Source organism: Anolis carolinensis, chromosome 1 (genome assembly GCF_035594765.1).
Source record: "Anolis carolinensis isolate JA03-04 chromosome 1, rAnoCar3.1.pri, whole genome shotgun sequence".
NCBI classification, from domain to species: Eukaryota; Metazoa; Chordata; class Lepidosauria; order Squamata; family Dactyloidae; genus Anolis; species Anolis carolinensis.
Window position 1 is genome coordinate 212,415,897 of NC_085841.1, and position 24,646 is coordinate 212,440,542.

The window sequence follows — 24,646 nt, forward strand, 5'->3', positions numbered from 1 at the left end:
ACTGTGGATACAAGTTAGTTACCCAGAATCTACAAAAATAAATTGTTTGTTTGAATGTATCAATAGTCCATTTACTTCTAAGGTTCAGAGTAGGAGTTCAGTGTTTGCTATATGCTACTCATGTAAGCTCAGTGAAACTGTGTGCTTGAACTATAATTACACAAGGTTGTGTTTAGCAAAGGTTATTTTTATCACAATTACGAGGGTTATCCAGAAAGTAGATTACGTTTTGGAATTAAAAATGAACAAAGTATAGGAGAAAACATTTACCTTATGCAGTTGAAAGCCACACCCAAATACCACTTCTCAACATAGTCGCCATTCAAATCTAGGCACTTACCATAGCGATGAATGAGCTTGGCAACTCCTTCCCCACAAAACTCTGCCACTTGTGTCCTCAAACAGCCGGTCACCCCTTGCCACAGCTGCGCATCGTCGCCAAAATGCTGCGTTGAGGACGCAGAGTTTTGTGGGGAAGGAGTTGCCAAGCTCATTCATCGCTATGGTAAGTGCCTAGATTTGAATGGCGACTATGTTGAGAAGTGGTATTTGGGTGTGGCTTTCAACTGCATATGGTAAATGTTTTCTCCTATACTTTGTTCATTTTTAATTCCAAAACGTAATCTGCTTTCTGGATAACCCTCATATTTCAAGTCCATCAGTATAACATGGACTTTGTTTAAATGATAAAATTGGGACTCCCCCACCTGCTACTTTTCATCCTGAAATAAATATGATTTATATGCTTTCTGTTTTGGATATACAGTTGATAGATGGACACGACACCAGGAAAGTCAACATCTGCTTTCTGAGATCCAAAATTGGAATAGTATCTCAAGAACCTGTGTTGTTTGACTGTAGCATTGCTGAAAATATTCAATATGGTGATAATACTAGAGATGTTTCTATGGATAAAGTGATAGCAGCAGCCAAGAAAGCCCAGCTGCATGACTTTGTCATGTCACTCCCTGATGTAAGCAACTTTTTTCTTAATCATAGCAATGTTCAGAAAAGGTAAACAGGGCTACAAACCCAAGAACAGTCCAGCATATGTTGAAATATGTTATAGATTTTTTTGTGTTTCAGCAACTTGACCATCACCTGGTTGTTAGAGAGAGTTTTGTGACATTTAGAGTGTTGAACTGAGAATGTGAAGACTCAAATTCAATTCCTTGTTAATTGGGTAACTTTAGTCACTTTAGTCACTACCTTTGAGACAAAAAGGGCAATTGTGAGTATAAAATGGTAATTGGTTTTGTGTAATCTAACCAAACCTGCTCATGGGAAATATGGGACAAGTAGGTACATGATAAAAAGCAATTTTGTGGGTTATTTGGAGAAATGACTCCAGTGTCAGTGAGCCAAAGCCCTAAATCCCACCTATCTACCAGCTATGCCAATTGATGGGAACTTGATTGTGACAACATTGGAATAGCCACATGTTCCCTAAAGGCAGTCTGTTTGAAGATACCACGACAGCCTCTGGTCCCTCCATTATTTCCATTTTACTTCTGACTTGACAATTAGAGGGCCACAAAGTGCCTGCTCAAGACCTGCAAGGCAGACTCCAGCAATACATGGAGCGAGAGTTGCCAGATGTCCAAGCTGGGTTCAGAAAAGGCAGAGGAACGAGAGACCAAATTGCCAATATCTGCTGGATAATGGAGGAAGCCAGGGAGTTTCAGAAAAACATCTACTTCTGCTTTATTGACTATTCTAAAGCCTTCGACTGTATGGATCATAATAAACTATGGCATGTGCTTGGTGGTATGGGAATACCAAGTCACGTTGTCTGTCTCCTGAGAAATCTGTATAAAGACCAAGTAGCCACAGTCAGAACAGATCACGGAACAACAGACTTGTTCAAGATTGCGAAAGGAGTGTGGCAGGGCTGCATACTTTCACCCTCCCTATTCAACTTGCACACAGAACACATCGTGCGACATGCGGGGCCTGAGGAATCCAAGGCCGGAGTTAAAATTGCTGGAAAAAACATTGACAACCTTAGGTATGCAGATGATACCACCCTGATGGCTGAAAGCGAGGAGGAGCTGAGGAGCCTTATCACCAAGGTGAAAGAAGAAAGTGCAGAAGCTGGGTTGCAGTTAAACGTCAAGAAAACCAAGATCATGGCAACTACACCTATTGATAACTGGCAAATAGAGGGAGAAAACGTGGAGGCAGTGACAGACTTTATATTTCTAGGCGCAAAGATCACTGGAGATGCAGACTGCAGCCAGGAAATCAGAAAACGTCTACTTCTTGGGAGGAGAGCAATGGCCAACCTTGACAAAATAGTGAAGAGCAGAGACATCACACTGGCAACGAAGATCCGCATAGTCAAAGCAATGGTATTCCCCATAGTAACCTATGGCTGCGAGAGCTGGACCATAAGGAAGGCTGAGCAAAGGAAGATAGACGCTTTTGAACTCTGGTGCTGGAGGAAAATCCTGAGAGTGCCTTGGACCGCAAGAAGATCCAACCAGTCCATCCTCCAGGAAATAATGCCCGGCTGCTCACTGGAGGGAAGGATATTAGAGGCAAAGTTGAAGTATTTTGGCCACATCATGAGAAGACAGGAAAGCTTGGAAAAGATCACGATGCTGGGGAAAATGGAAGGAAAAAGGAAGAGAGGTCGACCAAGGGCAAGATGGATGGACGGTATCCTTGAAGTGACTGGCTTGTCCTTGAAGGAACTGGGGGCGGTGACGGCCAACAGGGAACTCTTGCGTGGACTGGTCCATGCGGTCACGAAGAGTCGGAGACAACTAAACGACTGAGCAGCAGCAGCAAAGTGAGTTTCAGGGGCCAGTCTTGGTCCAAGTGCTCTTGGCTGCAGATCCCTACTGTCAGACACATGGGTTTCCACCTAGCTTCCATCTGATTGCAGATTGAATTGTGCAGGCCTGGTCACCTGTTTTCATCGGTGTCAGGACCTTGGGTCAAGATAAGGATGATAGGGAGAAGAGTTTCCTCCCAGCAGCAGTATCTGAGCCCAAGGTGAATGAGCAGCCTGTAGAGGAGCAGGACCATCCAAGAATGGAAGCATCTGAGTCTGGACAGGATGAGGCTGTTCAGGAGAAAGAACAGGAGCTAAGTCTCCCTGCCCAGCTTCAGCTTATGGTTGATACCATCCAGCTGTGAAGGTCCAATTGGCTGGTTCAAAAGAGGATCTCATTGCTGTAAGGACTTTTTACCAGCAGCATAAAGTGTTTGTAACAGCTCTTTGTTGGAAGCAGTCCTTGCAATGGTGCTACAGGCCGTAATTTTACTGATGATCCCCGTGCCATATACCTCGAACCATACTCTTGGGATTTCAGACTTGGACCTTTTGATGAGACTCTGTGTATTTGATCTTCTGGAACAGACATTGGAATTTGCTTTGGTTGCCCCTTTTCTTTGGACAGACTACAGCTTGACTCTTGGATTGCCACATTGGAAGAAAGGCTGCAAACCCTAACAATCAGGAAGTTGAACTAATTGTTTTTCAAAATTTTATGACAGGTGATATAAGTACCAATGGTTGAGAGGCACTGAACTAGATGACATTGGGTGGTGAGGTTATTTATGATCCCCAAAGTTCATCTGTTTAAATGCATTCATATTTGAAAGCACTTCCTGACCAGCTTTGCACATGTTTTCTCAGAAATAGGCACTTTTTTGGTTTTTAGCCTTAATGAGTATAATTTTAGCATTCAACTATAATCCGGCTTTCAAATCCTACTAGTAATAAATGTTTCCTGTTCCAATTATCCAAAGTTTCTTCTCCATTAACCTAAGCCATTGACAATCTCCCTGCCCCAGTAAGAAATAAAGGACTACTTCTTAAGCCCAGAAGTAGGTCATACTACCAATAAAACAGCAATAAAATGGTTCATGCTTCATTTCCCTTACAAGTGACAGAATCTTTACTTTGCTTTTCACTGTTCTGATGATAAAGAGTGTCACTTAAAATTCAGACATTTTATGTCTTCCAGAAATATGAAACAAATGTTGGAGCTCAGGGAGCACTGCTTTCTCGTGGGCAAAAGCAACGGATTGCTATAGCACGAGCCATTGTTCGAGATCCCAAGATCTTATTATTGGATGAAGCAACATCTGCCCTTGATACTGAAAGTGAACAGGTAAATAGGACTGGAAGTAAATTGTTTGTGGATTGATAATGTATTTTCTAAAGGCAACCCAGACTTGGTTCACATTCGCATGCTCTGCCTTGAATATTTGCAGTATCAGCCCATCACATGTGGATTGCTACAAAGCACATCTTTCTTTCATCAGTGTAAAAAACTCAGTACTAAAATTATATTTTTAATAATCTAGCCCAAGAACACCGTGTTAGTATCAGAGCGTTGATTTTATACTTCTGAGTTCATTCTTAAATGTTAATCAACAAACTTGTATACGAAACAAAACCAAAGTAGCTGTCTACAAATAGAAACAGAATGTAGATTTGTAATATATTTTATCAGAACCACAAAAAGGTACAGAAAAGATACATGGTAAGGAAGAAAATAGGATATAGGACAGAAAAGAAACATGGATTGGGCATTGTCTCTTTAGCTTCAAGATGGAGACTGTCTTTGCAAATAGAGATGGCAAGCTCAGTGCAGAGGTATCCGCATTTGGTTTGCTGGAATGAACAACTTTATTTCTATCCTGTTTCCTCTAAATCACTTCTCACACACTAAGTTGATTCATGTTTTGATGCATTTAAAACTTGTGGTCTCTTAAAGTCTTCTATTTTCCCACTAGGCAGAGGAAACTTTCAGATGACAAGGGAGGCTGATAGAATGATAGAGCAAATAACTATCTTGAAGTAACTTTGAACAGGATTGCATCTCAACATATCTTATAAGGGAATGCAAAAATCTGAGTACTTTCCCTATCCAAAAAAGTCAAATTTAAACATTATCTTCCTCTCTGATTGCTGAATCAAAGCCATTTATCTGTTATTGTCTCCCATTCTATACTTCCATTGTATCACTTGAGGCAATCCTACAGAAACAGTTCTGCAGCAGCAAGGCCGTAGAGTCAACATATAAACTGAATTTAAACAAAAAGGTTATGTGCATCACTGGACTTGGAAGTCTTTGTCCCTATGTCTCTTCTTTTCTCTATGTACCAGGAGAAGACTTCAAGGATTTGTAGATAGATGTTTCATCCCTGCTATTGGAATTATTAGGTTGTTAGTTACGTTTTTACTGTCAAGTAGCAAACATGTGGGATATTTTTCCCACAGCTGCCAAAATATTTGGTACTTGTTAGCCTTGTCTGTCTCCTGAGAAATCTGTATAAAGACCAAGTAGCCACAGTAAGAACAGTTCACGGAACAGCAGACTGGTTCAAGATTGGGAAAGGAGTGCGGCAGGGCTGCATACTTTCACCCTCCCTATTCAACTTGCACGCAGAACACATCATGCGACATGCAGGGCCTGAGGAATCCAAGGTCGGAGTTAAAATTGCTGGAAGAAACATTAACAACCTTAGGTATGCAGATGATACCACTCTGATGGCCGAAAGTGGGGAAGAGCTGAGGAGCCTTATCACCAAGGTGTAAGAAGAAAGTGCAAAAGCCGGGTTGCAGTTAAACGTCAAGAAAACCAAGATCATGGCAACTACATCTATTGATAACTGGCAAATAGAAGGAGAAAATGCGGAGGCAGTGACAGACTTTATATTTCTAGGCGCGAAGATCACTGCAAATGCAGACTGCAGACAGGAAATCAGAAGATGTTTACTTCTTGGGAGGAGAGCAATGGCCAACCTTGACAAAATAGTGAAGAGCAGAGACATCACACTGGCAACAAAGGTCCGCATAGTCAAAGCCATGGTATTCCCCATAGTAACCTATGGATGCGAGAGCTGGACCATAAGGAAGGCTGAGCAAAGGAAGATAGACACTTTTAAACTCTGGTGCTGGAGGAAAATCCTGAGAGTGCCTTGGACCGCAAGAAGATCCAACCAGTCCATCCTCCAGGAAATAATGCCCGGCTGCTCACTGGAGGGAAGGATATTAGAGGCAAAGATGAAGTATTTTGGCCACATCATGAGGAGACAGGAAAGCTTGGAAAAGATCACGATGCTAGGGAAAATGGAAGGAAAAAGGAAGAGAGGCCGATCAAGGGCAAGATGGATGGACAGTATCCTTGAAGTGACTGGCTTGACCTTGAAGGAACTGGGAGCGGTGACGGCCGACAGGGAGCTCTGGCGTGGACTGGTCCATGATGTCACAAAGAGTCGGAGACGACTAAACGACTGAGCAGCAGCAGCCTAAAGTACAGTGCAACCTTGACTTAGAGAGGGGAGCATTTGCTGTTCTGTCTTGGGCAGCAAAATATTCAACCCTAAGCTCAACTCATGGAGGTTCGAGTGTATATGCATCAGGTATGGCCCTGTTCCCCTTTTGAATTTGTAATTCATGTCTTTGGCAACATAACAGTTCTGTCTATTAATCATGGTTGTTATATTGAAAGGCAGTTGACAAGTCACTATCTCAAAAAATGTCACCCTCTAGCAACTCAGTCTTTATTGACTGTAGATTTATTTTTGTCTCCTTTGCCTTTAGACAGTGCAAGCTGCTCTTGATAAAGCTCGAGAAGGCCGTACCTGCATCGTCATAGCCCACCGGTTGTCCACTATTCAGAATTCCGATATTATAGCTGTGATGTCACAAGGAGTCATCATTGAAAAGGGCACACATGAAGAACTGATGGCCCAGGAAGGGGCATACTACAAACTTGTTACAACTGGTGCACCAATTAGTTGAGCCTCCATACTCACAGTATTACATGGCAGACATACTTTTCTTTGTGGGTGTACAAAGACCAGTATAAGCATATCAGCACTCTTTATTTTAGGAAAAGACAGCTGTGCTGTTTCAATAATATACATATGCAGGTGAAAATATTGTATGCATGAGGTGCAGCCTGATGGCTCTGGCACTGCATTTTATGAAAAATGGCAATATCACTAGAAAATTATGATGATACTGCAGGAAAATCAGCTTAGTGTCATCTCCATGAAAATAGATTATGGCTAGATTATTGATTTCTCAACATGAAAGATAGTAAAAAATAGAGCAAGACAGTCTTGGACCCAGGGTGAAGCACCCATCCACATGTTTTAATGTTGCTGAACTGAATTGCTTTAATTATGGAAATACAGTAGAGTCTCACTTATCCAACACTCGCTTATCCAACATTCTGGATTATCCAAAGCATTTTGTAGTCAATGTTTTCAATATATCATGATATTTTGGTGCTAAATTTGTAAATACAGTAATTACAACATAACATTACTGTGTATTGAACTGCTTTTTCTGTCAAGTTTGTTGTATAACATGATGTTTTGATGCTTAATTGGTAAAATCATAACCTAATTTGATGCTTAATAGGCTTTTTCTTAATCTCTCCTTATTATCCAACATATTCGGTTATCCAACATTCTGCCGGCCCGTTTATGTTGGATAAGTGAGACTCTACTGTATTGAGATCAAAATCTTTCTATGTGTAGAGAAAACACCATAAGCACCTCTATATTGTAAATTAATAAGCTCCTCCACTCTTTGAGTCTAGCCTACCTCATAGGTTTATTGTGAAGAAAACAATGTAATCATGTATGCCCAACTACAAGCTTCTAGGGCTATAAATATATTAAATATTTGTTTCTGTGAAAGACACCGTTCATTGGGATATGACTTATGCCCAGACCCTTGACACTGTGTTTGAAAAACATTGCAAAAGGCAATGGATGAGACAGACTGCCTCCTTGAGTAAAAAGTAAATGCAATGTTCAGCTGCATTAACAAAAAAATCAAGTGAGGCAGCAGTTTTACTACATTTCAGTCAATGTACATTTGGGGTAATGGATCTAATCCTGCTTACCACATTTCAACAAGTACTTTAAGAAATTAGAGCACATCCAAATAAGCTCAACTGATAAAAATTTTGGACACCAACTGGAAATCAGGAACTGCTGATAAGCTATGTTTAATCTGGAGAGGGAATGAATAAGGGGGAATATGACAACATTTGTCAAGTATCTGAAAGGCTATCCTGCAGATTAGTTTTCTGTTGTTCCAAAAAAACAGGATGAAGCTATGTGTGGAAATTACAGAAAGCAGATTTCAGCTAAGCATTAGTAAACATTCCCTTTCATAGAGCTGTTCAGCAGCAAAGAAGATTGCCGTGAATAGCAGTGAGTTCTTCTTTGATGGAGATATTTCAGCTCAAGAATCCCCTCTCAGGAATAATGTGCCAAACCCTGCATTACCAAGTCTGCAACAAACAAAGAGGTGGGCTGGATAGTCTCCAAGATCCATTCCAGCTCTGTAGAATTTACAGCCATCTTGAGGAAGAGGAACTAGAGCCATATCCATAGGTCCCAGCTTTTCAACTTAGCACTTTATTATGAGTGAGTTCATTAATGTGATTTCAGTTGAATATTGGTGACAGTTGTGTAGCGCATTAAACTGATGGATATGAAAGCCAGCATAGTGTGGTTTGAGCATTCAACCATCACCCTTGAGACCAGAGTTCAAATCCCTATGTGGCCATGGAAACCCATTGGGCGACCCTGCGTATGCTATGGTTCCTCAATCTCAGAGGAAAACAAAGGCAACCCCCTCTAAAAAAATCAAATAATAACAAAATGAATCCTAAATAAGGATTATTAATTATAGGAATATGATATTCTGCAAGAAGTGTTCTCTTCCTTTGAATAAAATTATAATTTCATAACTCTAAATTTTAAATAGGACTTAAGGGTAGGGATCACTTTGTAAACAGAATCTGTTAATTATGCATGGTTTTATTTGGAAACATCCATGCTGGCAATATTTTAATTATATTAAATTAAAACCGAGAATTCCCTTGTGTAGCTATTAGCAGTTTTCAGAGAGCACTGCTAAAAGGGAAAGAATGATTGGGGTGGCAATGGGTATGAAGTGAGCAATATTCTCTGGAGCTCTTATTCTGTGCTGGAATTCATCATGCCTTGCAACTTAAGTTCACTGTCAGTTCTTGGATTGGATGCTGTTCTCCTAACAGGAACATATTAGAAATGTTTACAAAAATTACAGACAAATACAGGTTAAGGGTAAAGGTTTTCCCCTGACATTTAGTCTAGATGTGTCTGACTATGGGGGTTGGTGCTCATCTCCATTTCTAGGCTGAATAGCCAGTGTTGTCTACAGACGTCTCCAAGATCATGTGGCCGGCATGACTGCATGGAGCACTGTTGCCTTCCTCCTGGAGCGGTAGTACTCACATTTGCATGTTTTCGAACTGCTAGGTTGACAGAAGCTGAGGCTAACAGCAGGAACTCAATCTACCCCGGATTCGAACTGCCAACCTTTCAGTCAGCAAGTTCAGCAGCTCAGTGGTTTAACCCGCTGTGCCACTGGGGGCTCCTACAGGCAAATAGAACCCACACACACACAATGTTTGGGGCTCATTCACACTATACCTATTTACAGCACTATTATTCCACTTACTTTAATTGCCATGGTTCAATCTTATGGACCCCTGAATCTTAGAGTTTGGTTAAGCACTGGAGCTCTCTGGTTAAAAATTCTAAATATTCCCTTCCAAATTGCCGGTCTCAGGGTTTTCATAGGATGGACAATGGTAGTTAAAGTGCAATAAATACACGATCTGAAGAGAAACCAGAGTATAAATAGAATACAATAGCAGTGTAGTGTGAATAGGTCCCAAATGTCAGCACTAGATCAGTGTTTAATGTGGGAGCTGGAAGTGAAGGAACAGATTGGAGTGCAAGGAAAATGAGAATTGTGTGTGTGTGTCCATAGGGTTTTCATAGGCAAGGAATAGTCACAGGTGGCTTTGCAAGTTTCTGCCTCTAAAATAAAGCCTACAGTATCTGCTATTCACTGGTAGTCTTCCATTCAAGAACAAATCAGAGCTGACCTTGCTTGCCTAGTGTAATCCTAGGAAAATGTAAAGAGGCAACTTGGTACCTGCTGTAAGACAAAAGCTTTTTAAAACTGATAATGTTCTTTGTTGTTAATTTATATCTTTGAAAAAAAAGTCTGAGTCTCACCGTCCATCGCCAGGAACCTTAAAAATACACATCCATATTTGGAGCCACTTGGGACACTTAGTAATGCATGAAATAATTTAGGAAAGGGGGTTAAGGTAGGTAACTGAATCCCAGAGTTAAATAATGAAGGAACAGATTGGAAGAGGCTCCTGGTCACAGGTTGGTATAGTTGTGTGCCTTCAAGCTGTTGCTGACATATTTGAATCCTAAAGTGGACAAGATTTATTCAGAGAGGGTTTACCGATATCTGAAGCTGAGAGGGTGTAACATGTCTGAAAAGGGATTGAGCCCTGGTCTTTAAAGTCACAGAACAATGATTAAACTACAATATCATGCTGGCTCTCCCTTCTTACACCAACAGAGGTATGTCGGTAAAACCTTTTGTTCTTGACTCAACTTAGAGTGCATCTACACTGTAGAATTAATGCAGTTTGACACCATTTTAACTACCATAGCTCAATACCATGGGCTCAATACTATAATGTCTTTGCCTTCTCTGAAAAAGAGTGCTAGTGCCTTCTCAAACTACAATTCCAATGATTCCATAGAATTGAGCTTTGGAAGTTAAAGTGGTGTTAAACTGCATTAATTCTGCACCCTTGGTTGATTAAATTTGATCTATTTGAAATATGACCTGATAAAAACACCACACTTGTAAAAAAAAAAACTCAAACCTGGTTATAGTATTTTATTTTTTTACAAATGTTTATGAAGACCACAAGAGGTCGACACCATCTGAGAAGAGATGTTCATCCTTCCACACACAAGACAGAAAGCTTCTTCAAAAACAATGCCTGCTAAACACATGTAGGATCAACTAAAAGCAAAAAGTGTGTCCCTTCAGAACTAATGTTTTACAGTAGAGTCTCACTTATTCAACATAAACGGGCCGGCAGAACGTTGGATAAGTGAAATTGTTGGATAATGAGGGATTAAGGAAAAGCCTATTAAATATCAAATTATGTTATGATTTTACAAATGAAGCTTTTAAGCAGAGGCTGGATGGCCATCTGTCGGGGGTGCTTTGAATGCGATTTCCTGCTTCTTAGTGTTGGGTTGGATTGGATGGCCCATGAGGTCTCTTCCAACTCTACTATTCTATGATTCTATGAACCACCAAAATATCATGTTTTACAACAAATTGACAGAAAAAGCAGTTTAATACACGGTAACACTATGTAGTAATTACTGTATTTACGAATTTAGCACCAAAACATCACAATGTATTGAAAACATTGACTACAAAAACATTAACTACTAAAAGGCAGACTGCATTGGATAATCCAGAACGTTGTATAAGTGAGACTCTACTGTATATGTATATAAATGTGTGAGCATTCAATTACAAGATAACATAGAAACCAGCAATCTAGTACAGAAGTTCGGGTTCTTTAAAAGCATACTATAAATGCAGATTCAAAATAGATTGCATACTCCCTTGATCAGGATGTATATCTTCTGTTTTCACAAAGCAATATTACAAAGGTCTTCCTAGACAAGCCTATGAGTGTAAAAGTCCAGAAGTGAGCAAAACTGGCCACATTCCTTTTAGCTGTACAGCGTCTGACATCAGTATTTGCTGGTTTTATCCTTTTCAGACATCAAATAGCTTTGTCTATAAAGACAGAACAATAATACAAGCAACTGTCCTAGTAAGCCTGTTGTAACCATTGAAAAGACTCAGGAATGTGGTTATTCAGTGTACTCTGTAGAGAGAATGGAGGCCATGTCTACCATTATAACTAGCTTTTCTTCTCTCTTTGTACCCATCTACTATTGATCCATTTGCACTAAAGAGCTTCAAATGGATAACTTCAATACTTTCTGATTTGAGAGAGGTGTTCAAGACATTTTCATTATTTCTCTTTTCATCCCAAGATTGTACATGTCCAAATGGGAAAGGCAGCATTCATATACTGTCAGTTTTTTTCTGGGAAGATAAAGCAAAACCTACCCAGAAACTATTTTTCTCAAGACAGACGCATAGGTCACACATTTTGCCCTGATATATCTATCTATCTATCTATCTATCTATCTATCTATCTATCTATCTATCTATCTATATCTATCTATCTATCTATCTAATTAATTATACACACACACACACATATATATATAGGTAAGTAATTACTTTTGCTTTATCTTCCCAGAAAAAAAGTCCTGACAGATGTTTTTATTAATAATTACGTCTTAAAGTATTTGATCCAGATGGCTGGATCTTACAACGCTAACCGAATTTTATTGTATGTTCATTACTCAGTTTCCAGGTGAATTATAACACAATGCGATGCATGCCTTTCAAAATTACATCCAATTGAGTTTAATGAGGCTTGGCTAAGTGAGTTCAAGACTGCAGCCTATGTCTTGCCTTAGAAATGGGAGTGAGAGAAAGGTGCACTTCACACAGCTCATGCTAATTCTAGGATACCTGGAAGTCTAAAATTTGGTTCCTAATAGAAAAGTCTGAAAAATTGACATTCTTGCATTAATCAAGAGAAAGCAGAGTCACAAAGTAGACCTCAGAACAGAGGTCAGTATACAGAGCAACCCATATACATTGCTGAATATCTAGATGACAGGGAGAACCCAACTATAGGGAAAAGCAGAGATCTATGCTTGTGGATGTGTATTTCCTCCATTAGTAACTGTACATACTTCTATATCTAACTGTCTATTTATACATACACCAATCTGTACACACACATATATATGAAGCAGTATTGAATAAAACCAATACTTTTCTTAGGTTGGAAAGGAGGACTAGGTGGGAAAGCACCTTTAATATTACAGATGGGCATCCCCATCAAGCCTTAACTACCAATAATATTCACAAAATCTTCCAAAACCAATGGAAGTTCTGACATATTACACTGTTTCATTTACATTTTGCAATATTTGGGAAATTAAATCAAACGCCTGGCCAAACAATTTCTTTTTTTGAATGATAAGGCCTCCAGGGATGTAACGATCAATTTTGATTTTCTACGTAGACGTGTACACATGGTTGTTCAGAACAGAAGAAAGCAAGCCTTCAGAGGGTTGCTGTGAGTTTTCCGATCTCTATGGCCATGTTCCAGAAGCATTCTCTCCTGACATTTAACCCACATCTATGGAAAGCATCCTCAGAAGTTGTGAGGTATATTGGAAAGTAGGCAAGGGAGGTTTGTATATCTGTTCTTTCTCCCACCCTGGGCCTTCCACAGATATATAAACCTCTCTTGCCTAGTTTCTAATATGCCTCACAACCTCTGAGGATACCTGCCATAGATGTGGGTGAAACGTCAGGAAAGAATGCTTCTGGATCATGGCCATACAGCCCAGAAAACTCACAGCAACCCAGTGATTCCAGCCATGAAAGCCTTCGACAACACAAGCCTTCAGAGATGGGACATTCTTGGCCTTTTGTGTGTCCCAGGTTCTTCCATACCAAATGCAATCTGTTATGGAAGCTTCTTTTCTATTGGCTTCATTAGCAAATGTATGCAGTATGGAATCAAAGCCACTACTGTAAGCGGTATGGCAGCACTTTTGCAGAAAGAAAGGATGTAAAACAAATACTCAGTGTGGGTAGGTATTTTGATAAAATCATAGAGCTGCAGGGTAGCCAAAGATGTGGCTATGCACAGTATCCTGAAACTGGGCTTATAGCCATGTTTACCATTACAGCTTATGATAAACATGTCAGAATTAATGCCGAGTCCGAGCCCAAAGAGAGCACCCAAGTTTCTCACCAATCCAGCAAAGGGAGTTGTGTCAATATTGATCCACTCTGGGTTGGCACACCATTTCTTTGCCTTCGGTACAGACCACAGAAGGTCAATGTCAATCAACTTGAGAACCAGATACAAGCCAAGAGCAGAAGCAAAGAGAAACACATTGGTCTGGATGTATGTTTTTAAGCTTGCTGTCTGAATGGCTGGAGCATATTCAAATGCTTCTGCAACTAGCATACCTGTGAATTAGAAATGAGGCATTAGGAGAGATTAATTTACACAAGCTGTATCGATTTCCGGACTTAACTTTAAAACAGCAGAAGGTGTTGGCTTGACTGTAAAATGTATTCCTGCTTAACTGGAAATTAATATGACAGAATCCAAAGGTCATATTTAAAGAATTGTTTCTATTACTTTGACACAGACTTGACTGTGTATGATTTTGGGATTTATACAGATCAGTATAGAGATGGGGAATTATTTCACTTAGTTGTTTATCAGAATTTCCTAGAATTTAAAATTTTAATCACAGTCAAAATGGAAAGAACTTGAGAGTAAGATAATTTGGATACAGGCAAAATGGAAATTGACAGATGGCAAGACTTTGACAGAAAAACAGGATGAATTACATTCAGTCCTCCATATCTGTGGTCTCTGCATTGATAGATTCAACCAACCATGGCTTGAGAAAAAAAATCCAAAAAGCAAACCTTAATTTTGCCATTTTATGCTGTTTCACTACATCATTGTATCTTATGGGACTTGAGCATCTACTGAGTCTGATATTCACACAGGGCCCCAGAAACAACCCTCAGTGGGTACCAAGGTGTACCGTGAAACTCTGTGAAGCTAGGCAAAGGTACCTGCAGGTCCTTACCTTTTGGCCAAAGCCATCCCATCCCAACAGGCCTGTTGCCTTCTCAGTGGAGAGAAGGGAACAGAAATGTGTCAAGCTTTGTTTTTGTTACCAGCACTTCTGTGCATTCTGTTTCCACTTTCCCTTGGAGAAGCAAGTGCTCTGTTGGAAGAGAATGACTGCAAATAAAAGTTTGAGGTTGAAAGATAAGGAATGTGGGCACCTTTGCCAGGCTTCAGAGTGTTATGCTAACTCATCCTGTTTCTCAATCTATCCAGGCTTCCAGTTAAAAGTGTCCAGTCCCATATCCAGGCTGATAATCCTACAGGTTATATCAATACTATGCAATTGCAGCACTTTGATAGCACTTTAAGTGCATTGACTATATCCTATGGAATCCTGGGATTTGTTGTTTTGTGAGGCTGTAGTTCAGAGTACTGTACTAGAGAGTTCTAAATCCCACAGCAAACTACAAATCCCAGAATGTCACAAGATGAAGCCATCTGAATAACAGTGCTATCAATGTGTGTGAATACAGCCACAGAAGCATACCCAGGATCTACCAACCATAGCACCTTGGATCACAGTTTGATCCTCCAAAAGTCTTTGTGCAATTGTCAAGAAGGAAATACGAAGTAAAAGTTCCCTTTAAAGGCCCATCGGAGGTAGCATCACAGTCTTGTATTTCCTTGATCTTCCTTGCTTTAGCTTTATGACCACAATTTGCAGTTTTTTGCATTTCAGTATGTCACAATTTCCAGCCAGCTTAACCTACTGGATGCTGGGGAACAACAGCAGACAGGGCTATTACAGTAGAGTCTCACTTATCCAACATCCGCTTATCCAACATTCTGGATTATCCAATGCAGTTTGTCTCCTGCCCCGATCTACAGCTGTTTCTCTAGGCAGCAAGGATTGAACGTTTTATGGATTTAATTTCTGACAATGTTGCTACTATAACTTCATTTTATGCAATTCTATCTTTAGATAAAGGTAAAGGTTTCCCCTGACGTTAAGTCCAGTCATGTCTGACTCTAGGGGTTGGTGCTCATCTCCATTTATAAGCCGAAGAGCCGGCGTTGTCCGTGGACACCTCCAAGGTCATATGGCCGGCATGACTGCATGGAGGGCTGTTACCTTCCCGCTGGAGCGGTACCTATTGATCTACTCACATTTGCATGTTTTCAAACTGCTAGGTTGGCAGAAGCTGGAGCTAACAGCGGCCGCTCACCCCGCTCCCGGGATTTGAACCTGGGACCTTCTGGTCTGCAAGTTCAGCAGCTCAGTGCTTTAACTTCGCCACCGGGGCTCCTAATTCTATCTTTATTTGTAGTCAATTTGTTAGTAGCCAATGTTTGTGTAGTCAATGTTTTCAATACATTGCGATGTTTTGGTGCTAAATTCATAAATACAGTAATTACTACATAATGTTACCATGTTTTAGACTGCTTTTTCTGTCAATTTGTTGTAAAACACGATGTTTTCGTTGCTTAATTTGTATAATCATAAAGTAATTTGACGTTTAATAGGCTTTTTCTTAATCCCTCCTTATTATCCAACATTTTCGCTTATTCAATGTTCTGCTGGCCCGTTTATGTTGGATAAGTGAGACTCTACTGTAATGCCCATCCAGTGGTATCTGGTTAAGCAATGTTGGACAGGAGATACTGGACTACATGAAGATTGCTACTGTCTATCTCTTCCATCTGTCCCTTTTCTCAAATTCAGAGGAGAATCAACAGTATGCAGTCTATTCTGATCCCAACCTTTAGCTATCCTAATTTTGTTTCATTGCCTCCTTGAATGATTACTATTTTTAGTTTACAATTGCCCATGCTAGGTGGGGTTTTGTGGAACAGCAGTCCAAAAAGTAATTTTCCAAACATTGTTTGATTATTTCTCTATAACTTTCTAGCAGGCTGTCTGCACAGTTCCAACAAGTTCAAATCTCATTTAAAATAGATTTTATACTTATTCTACCTCAAAGAACTTCATGACTTCAAACATGCCATAATGTAAGAGCTTACTATCCACAGCACACTATAAAATAGTCATAGAGTAGAACATGCTTCAGATTTTGAAAACAAGCTTCCTGGCATGGATCAATTGCCAAATTAAATTCCAGATTAGGTATTTCTTATTTCCCTGCTTCAAATCCTATCTTTTATATCGGAAACATTTTCCATTGTTTTCCAAATCTATACTTTAATCAAGAAAAAGAAAGCCACTCTTATTACCAGCAATTACTCCAAGGATAACTTGATGGGGAAAATGTGTCGCTATGAATACTCTTGACACACACACACTGATCTGTATAATCCAGAACATGCTCCACAAGAAAGACCAGGTGAGTCTGTAAAAGAAAAGATAGGGCAATTTTCTTTTTAAAACATTTGCTAGGCAATAGATTATAAAGATCCTTTCTCATTTTCCCAGAGCTTAGAAAGCTACTATTTTCTATGCTGGCTTAAGATAAGTTCTGCAAGTTGTAGTCCAAATGAGAAATCCACCCAGTTCTGAATTGTTCTCTGCAGCTTCCGTGGCAGCTGGTGACTCTGCTATCAATGGGACAGAAACTCCACCCCTTGTTTTGACAGGCATGGGCAAACTTTGGCCCTCCATGTGTTTTGGACTTCGACTCCCAGAAATCCCAGCCCGCTTACTGGCTATTAGGAATGGTGGGAGTTGAACTCCAAAACACCTGGAGAGCCGAGAGTTTTCCCATGCCTGCTTTAAAAGAACTAACCCGGGAGCTGCTCTTACTTTAGGTTCAGGACCATGGAGAGTTCTTTAGAGTCTAGATCCACAGCCCCAATAATATAGAAACCACTGGCCACCACTGTCTCATAGCCCAGCTTGTTTCTTTTTTCCTTCCTTTGCCATCTTCATCTTTCATTTTCATCCCATTCTATTATTTCCTATATCATCTTTTCCACTCTTTATCCCATTACTTTTTGGACCTGAGAGAAGGAATCAAAAGTTCTGACAAATACAGAAAAAACACTGGTGCTGCATAACTGGAATTCTACTCAAAGTCTCCAAATGGACAGATAGAAAGTCCGTTTGCTTGCAGGCTTTCTATTATACAATTTTCATTTATATACAAGTGATATGCTATGCAAATCACCAGGTATCTTCCATATACTTTGCTGTTGGAACAAATTTATTATTTATTTACAGTATTTATATTCCGCCCTTCTCACCCCGAAGGGGACTCAGGGCGGATCACATTACACATACAGTATAAGGCAAACATTCAATGCCTTAACATAGAACAAAGACAGAGACAAACGCAGGCTCTGAGCTGGCCTCGAACTCATGACCTCTTGGTCAGAGTGATTTGTTGCACCTGGCTGCTCAGCAGCCTGTGCCACAGCCTGGGCACAGTAACAACAGTACCTTGTTTGTATTTGAACCATGACTGTTATATGGGAAATGAATAGTCACTCAAGCGGAAACTATGAATTTTGGGAAGAGACTGACCTGTGGAGGTTGATAGCTGTCTCATCTTTCAGTCTCACTGTATAGCTAAGGGCTGCTGACACCATTATGTACCAAACACATGAAGATCCCATGGCATGACCAGAGGGGCTTCCTATGGAAATAATAAAACAAGATAGTGGCAGAATACCAAAAGCCATGAGAACATCAACTAAAGCTACAGCCTAAATCCAACTGCTTGTCTCAAAAAGACTCTCCAGAAAGCAAATGTAGTGTTTTAATATCCAGACAAAGTTAGAGAGAGATGCTAGACATAGTGTACATCCAAGTTGTATTTCACTCATCCCTCCCCCCCAATTTTGTATTTAAGTTGTTCAGAGTGGCTTACACATTCTTCCAGTTGGGTGGGGCGAGTTTACTAACCAGATAATTTACAGGTTGAAATCTGCTTTGCTTCACTGTTGGAACAGCATCATGTGCCTTCCAGCCATCCTTGGTACCCTGCGTTGGTATCTGTCATCTGTTTATGCATGATAAATTGTTTGCCTGGAGCAAGCTGCTCACAGAGAGCTTTCATCATGTCACTGCCAGCCTACATCTAATGCAGCCCACTGGTAAAGCTGAGTTACATGAGAGACTGGATGCTTCTCACTCTTCAAGCAGCTATCTGTATTTTATAATGCGTTTTATGAATGTCTTATGTAAGTTAATTTTTTAAACTGATTTATAGTGTATTGTACAGGTTTTATATGTGTGTTTTACTGTAAGCTGCCCTGAGTCCCCTGTTGGGTGAGAAGGGCGGGATATAAATATTGTAATAAATAAATAATAAATATAAATAATGTAGGCCTTCACCTTTCAAGAATGTTTATACTTTTGGTCTGTCCTAAGCTCTTTAATTAGCTTCCATACCTAAAACCCAGTTCTCTGTGTAGGGAGACTCTAACACACATAGCTGCTACTTTGATGCCCCAGTTTTTCAGGAACATTTTATGCACTCTCCATGCTAAACTCTTTATTTCTTCACTAATTTATACTGTGATACACATTTTGGAATGTGGGAGTTTCATTCCACTCTAATAAATCTAGTAATGAATCCCATCAGATGAACCAAATATGCCCACCCGAACATTTTTAGGGATCCTTTGTTCCTCACGAAAGAGATAGAGCAACCTTTTGGTTTAAGTGATGGTGTGTGGTTGTGTCCCTTAGCAACTCCACTGAGATACTGGTACTAGAAATTGTGATTGGCGAGCTGGGAAACACTAACTGGAGAAAACTACGCCTTTGCCACGGAAGGTTTGGAGAATCGCATCTATGAGCAGTTCCATACAGCATTTTCATGCGAGTCCAACTGGGTTTTAAAAACCTGATTGGACTCACATTGAAATCCACACATGCTCCAGAAAGCTCGTGCTTTTCTCGGGAAGGTGTCCAGATGCCCTGCCGGACTTTCCAGCAGGGCACTGGGACACAAAACAAATCCCATCCCGCCCCCCGAAAAGCCTTTAAAGGTTGTCCATGCCTCACAACCTTTGAGGATGCCTGCCATAGATGTGGGCGAAACGTCAGGAGAGAATACTTCTGGAACATGGCCACACAGCCCGAAAGACATACAACAACCCTGAAAATAAGTTACCTGGCCACCATTCCCCCTGCTCCAGAGCTCTCCTGGCATGTAGAAATGAAGCACCAGGAGAGCTCCGGAGAAAGGGGAATTGCGGCCAAGTAACTTTTCTTTTCTGAAGGTTTTTTAAAGGGGTTTTAGGAGGGGTAGTATTTGTCTTGGACTTCTTGGACTCCAGGAGCCCAAGATACTCAAGACAGATGTGTGGGTGGGCACCATAAGTCATGTGATGCGATCCCTGGTCCCCATCCACACAACCTGCAGCTTTCAAGAAGACCTGGATCTTTCCAGCTGACAAATTACTTTGGCACAAAGCAGGGTTTTCCTGTTTTGTTCCAAAGGATGCCCCAGAGAAAAACACAAGAGGGCGCACACTTTAGGTGCTGTCTGGATGTGCCCTATGAGTCCGATTCCCATTCCTTGCATCCAAGCAATATGAGTTGATGTTGCCAGGTCGGGTGGAATGAAGGGGACTAGGTAAGGAACAATGTGCCCGGCTGCACATCCAACTTTCTAAAAACCCTATTGAAACTTTGTGAAATACATTAAGGAAGAATCTCACTATGAACAGCTTAACTTCCATTCAGAGCCAGTCCAACAATGAGGCGAATTAAGCGGTCGCTTTGGGCGCAAAACATATGGGGGCGCAGTCGAGACTGCTTTTTCTGTTGATTTGTTGTAAAACATGATGTTTTGGTGCTTAATTTGTAAAATCTTAATGTAATTTGATGTTTAATAGGCTTTTCCTTTATCCCTCCTTATTATCCAACATTTTCGCTTATCCAACGCTTTTATTTTTCAGTGATTGGTTTCGGGGGGGGGGGGGGGGGCAAAATTCTGTTCACCTACACTTGAAAAATACCTAGGGCCGGCTCTGCTTCCATCATCTACATTTCTGCAAGCCATAAAGTTAGTGAAACACTTTTGGATTTGAGTTATTGAAGTCTGTGACACTGAACACTTAAATGGGGGTGGGGGAGAAAGACAATTATTAGTGAAAGTCAGGGAATTTTCAAGTAAAATATGATCTTATTTTTAAAGGCACTTTGATATAAGTTTCTTGCTGTTTATTTCCCCCTTCTTTTTATTTTAACAGACAAAAGAAAAAAATATTTTTTTCTCAGTTCAAACATTAGCTTGTTTTCCGTCAGCAGCCTGATAGTGATCCTTTCATAATTAGGATGAAACAAACCATAAGATGAAAGGCTACATTGCAAGGGAACTCTGAAGGGAAAAGATGATTGAATCCACTAAATGCAAGATTAAATTATACAGAATACCCAGTCCCTCCTTATGTATCCAAGCTGTTGAAGGCATCCAAGCTATTGACTGAAGTGCTAAAAAACCTTCTTTTCGTATTAAAAATTATAATAAAACTGTTAACCCATCTTTGAATGTACTGTATATACTCGAGTATAAGCCTAGTTTTTCAGCCCTTTTTTAGGACTAAAAAACACCCTCTTCGGCTTATACTCGGGTGAGGGTCCTGGTGGGCTTATATTCAGGTCGGCTTATACTCAAATATACAGTAGAGTCTCACTTATCACTTAAGTGATAGTGTGGGGTTGTGTCCCTTAGCAACTCCACTGAGATACTGGTACAGTAGAGTCTCACTTATCCAACATTCACTTATCCAACATTCTGGATTATCCAACACATTTTTGTAGTCAATGTTTTCAATATATCGTGATATTTTAGTGCTAAATTCATAAATACAGTAATTACTACATAGCATTACTGCGTATTGAACTACTTTTTCTGTCAAATTTGTTGTATAACATGATGTTTTGGTGCTTAATTTTTAAAATCATAACCTAATTTGATGTTTAATAGGCTTCTCTTTAATCTCTCCTTATTATCCAACATATTAGTTTATCCAACGTTCTGCCGGCCCGTTTATGTTGGATAAGTGAGACTCTACTATATATGGTATATTTATTATTTTCCTCTATTATTATTGGTATTGTTACATTTATTATTTCACTCTATTATTATTATTACATTTATTATATTACTCTATTATTATTACATTTATTATTTTACTGCATTTATTATTATTACATTTATTATTTCACTCTATTATTATTAAAAGGATACATAAGCACATTTACATTGAAGAAGATGAAAATAATGATTTAATCAGAGTTGAACAGTCATATCTTAAATTAGTTTGATGTAAAGATTCAAAAACATTTAAACTACTGATTCCTCAATTAATGTAATTTTATTGGTATCTCGGCTTATATTGGAGTCAATGTTTTCCCAGTTTTTTTGTGGTAAAATTAGGTGCCTTAGCTTACATTTGAGTCGGTTTATACTCAAGTATATACAGCAAGTCTCCTGCGCTTTAATTTCTTTAATTTTACTTTCCACTCAAGACCAACTCAATATTCTGAAAGGAACTTTTCATGACTCAGTCCCCAAATGGTAAATTCCTGGACTGAGCACATCCGTTCAATACTAATTGCTTACCTGGTCCTGTTTCACATGTTATGGGAAACTGCTCAAGACATGGGCTAGTTTGGTTAGGATAGATCATAGTTTCTTGGACCCACCAATACGGCCGATGACCAAATAGAATCCTGCCAGAAAAGAAAACAGTATATTCAGTAAACACACAAACTCAAGACATTATGTAGTAGTATACAATTTCTCTTAAATCGATTGTACTTGTTTGTTCACTAAAACAGAGCAATCATTTTGCTAAAGCTGGATTCTTAAACATTTCCTTTTTTTTCTATTTCACTGGGGAAAATGTCAACCCTTCGAACTCTAGGTATTAAATAATGTGAACAAGCAAACCACAGCTATTGAAAGCTTTCTTATCTCTAATGGGCATGTATTCCAGACATTGTGGAAGTTCAAGAGTAGCATCAAAAGTAGCCTTACCATTTAAATATAAGATTGAACCAATCACCAATCACTGCCACCCAGATCATTTTTGTCCCAACCACTCGGTTAAGCTGGAACCAGAGAGGAAAATAAATTGAGAAAATATTCCGAGGATCTCCAACATGTGACATGAAATTGAGAAAGCTCTGATAAGACCTGTAATCCTTCTGCAAATGCTGAATTATGAGCACTCCATTGCTATGGAGGAGATCCATTCCCACAGGTTAAAACCTTTACTGAGACTTGAGTCCCTCAAATGAAGTACTATAAAAAAAACTTTTGCTCTTTATCTGAAGGGGAAGAAATAAACCATGGAAGGGGGTGTTTAAGACCACAAGAGTGGTGCGTGATGGTTTGTTTTTGCTTTTATATTGTCCGTTCCTGAAGCATGTGACTCTTTCCATAGCCCTCTTGGTAAGGAAAACAGGAGGGTTTTTTTGTTTTGTTTGTCATTTTAATTGGAGGGAAGAGGACTAGAGGACATGCTGATCTGCAGTAAATTGTGAGCAAAACTGTGTAATGTTCAATACATATCTTATGTAACCATTGTATGAACAGTTGGGCCATGTTTGCCTTCACTTTTTTGCACAGCTCATTTCGTCCAAGACTGGGCATTAGTAATTTATGCACTTGATTAACTGTTGCTACTATATAGACCAAGAAAAATATAGGAATAACTGATTTCAGAAGTCATAAAAGTTTTACATTTGAATGGGAAATTAAAACTTGCTTCTCTGCCCACCCTTTTGTCTTAGCACACCGTCTGCTTTTATATTACCTTTTTAAATTGTAAGAGTAAAGAGCTTTTAAAAGAGAGTTGTTCCAAAACAAGTTATTTCCTTTGCATAAGTCACAAAAATGCCATGAGTGAGGAATTGGTCACCATCTACATCTATATATATAAAAGAGTAATGGCATCACGGCGACCCACAAAACAACAAAACTACAGGCCCCCCAACCTCTAAATTTGACAACACAACCTATCATCCACGGCTCTAGGTTGATACAACAAAAAGAAAAGAAAAATAAAGTCCTAATTAGAGAGAGAGGAATAATTGCTTTTATCCAATTGCTGCCAGTTAGAAGGCTAAGCTCTTCCAACTTGGTCTCCTAGCAACCCAATAAAAATAATAAAAAAACACTAAAAAATAATTAAAAACACTAAAAAATAATTAGAAACACTAAAAAATTAATACAATAAAATACTATAACAGAAAATAACTAAAAATAATACAAGAAAATAATAAAATAGAATAAAAAGATAACTTACAATAAAATTGATAAAAAAAATACAAATAACGTCAAATAAAAATTACACAATTTTTAACCAATACCACCACCACTTTGCCACAGCAATGCGTGGCCGGGCACAGCTAGTTGCTATATAATGCAATTCAACTGCATCAAATGAGCCTACACCAGGGGTCCCCAAACTAAGGCCCGTGAGCCAGATATGGCCCTGCAAGGTCATTTATCTGCTTCCCACCCTAAACTGTAGATTAAGTCTGAAATGACTTGGAGGCACACAACAACAACAACAATCCTTTGCATAAGTCACAAAGATGCTGTGAACGAGGAATTGGTCACCATCTACACTGCTATATAATGCAATTCAACTGCATCAAATGCAGTTGGGCTCGGGCTGTGGTGCAGGCTGGAGAGCAAGCCAGCTGTAACCACTGCAATGAATCACTCTGACCAGGAGGTCATGAGTTCGAGGCCCACTCGGAGCCTATGTTTGTCTTGTCTTTGTTCTATGTTAAAAGGCATTGAATGTTTGCCTATATGTGTAATGTGATCTGCCCTGAGTCCCCTTTGGGGTGAGAAGGGCAGAATATAAATGCTGTAAATAAATAAATACATAAATCAAATGAGCCTACACCAGGGGTCCTCAAACCTCCAAGGTCATTTACTCACTCCCCAACCTAATCTTTAGACTTAGAGTCACCCTAAGTCTAAAACCACTTGAAGGCACACAACAACAACAATCCTAATTAACTTGACTATCTTATCAGCTAAAAGCAGGGTCACACTTCCCTTGATATACTGATAGGTTCA

General features: G+C 39.6%; 2 protein-coding genes across 3 annotated transcripts in view; one reads left to right on the top strand and one right to left on the bottom strand.

Annotated features, from left to right (window-relative positions):
* The window catches only part of abcb11 (ATP binding cassette subfamily B member 11), a 168,147-nt gene extending 160,473 nt beyond the window's left edge, over positions 1-7,674 (top strand). For both annotated transcript variants that reach the window (XM_062964889.1, XM_062964885.1), the window contains exons 27-29: positions 767-973; positions 3,978-4,124; positions 6,566-7,674. In XM_062964889.1, the coding sequence (XP_062820959.1) occupies positions 767-973; positions 3,978-4,124; positions 6,566-6,766 (555 nt within the window). In that variant the 3' untranslated portion in view covers positions 6,767-7,674. The remainder of the gene's footprint in view (positions 1-766; positions 974-3,977; positions 4,125-6,565) is intronic.
* A 3,053-nt stretch (positions 7,675-10,727) lies between these two features.
* Positions 10,728-24,115, bottom strand: g6pc2 (glucose-6-phosphatase catalytic subunit 2). The gene is made up of 5 exons (XM_062964948.1): positions 22,586-24,115; positions 22,169-22,278; positions 18,112-18,223; positions 16,866-16,981; positions 10,728-14,011 (listed from the first exon to the last, which is right to left on the bottom strand). The coding sequence occupies exons 1-5, from the start codon at positions 22,801-22,803 to the stop codon at positions 13,500-13,502; spliced, it is 1,068 nt and encodes a 355-aa protein (XP_062821018.1). The 5' UTR covers positions 22,804-24,115; the 3' UTR covers positions 10,728-13,499.
* Between the last annotated feature and the right edge of the window lie 531 nt (positions 24,116-24,646).

What these genes read in the sequence shown, in the direction of transcription:
- g6pc2 (XM_062964948.1), bottom strand. Translation starts at nt 22,803, where the DNA reads ATGGATCTCCTCCATAGCAATGGAGTGCTCATAATTCAGCATTTGCAG. An exon ending in AACATGTGAAACAGGACCAG is followed by an intron (nt 18,224 to 22,168) that starts GTAAGCAATTAG and finishes TTATTTCCATAG; the next exon opens with GAAGCCCCTCTGGTCATGCC. An exon ending in TATCCTTGGAGTAATTGCTG is followed by an intron (nt 14,012 to 16,865) that starts GTAATAAGAGTG and finishes TCTAATTCACAG; the next exon opens with GTATGCTAGTTGCAGAAGCA.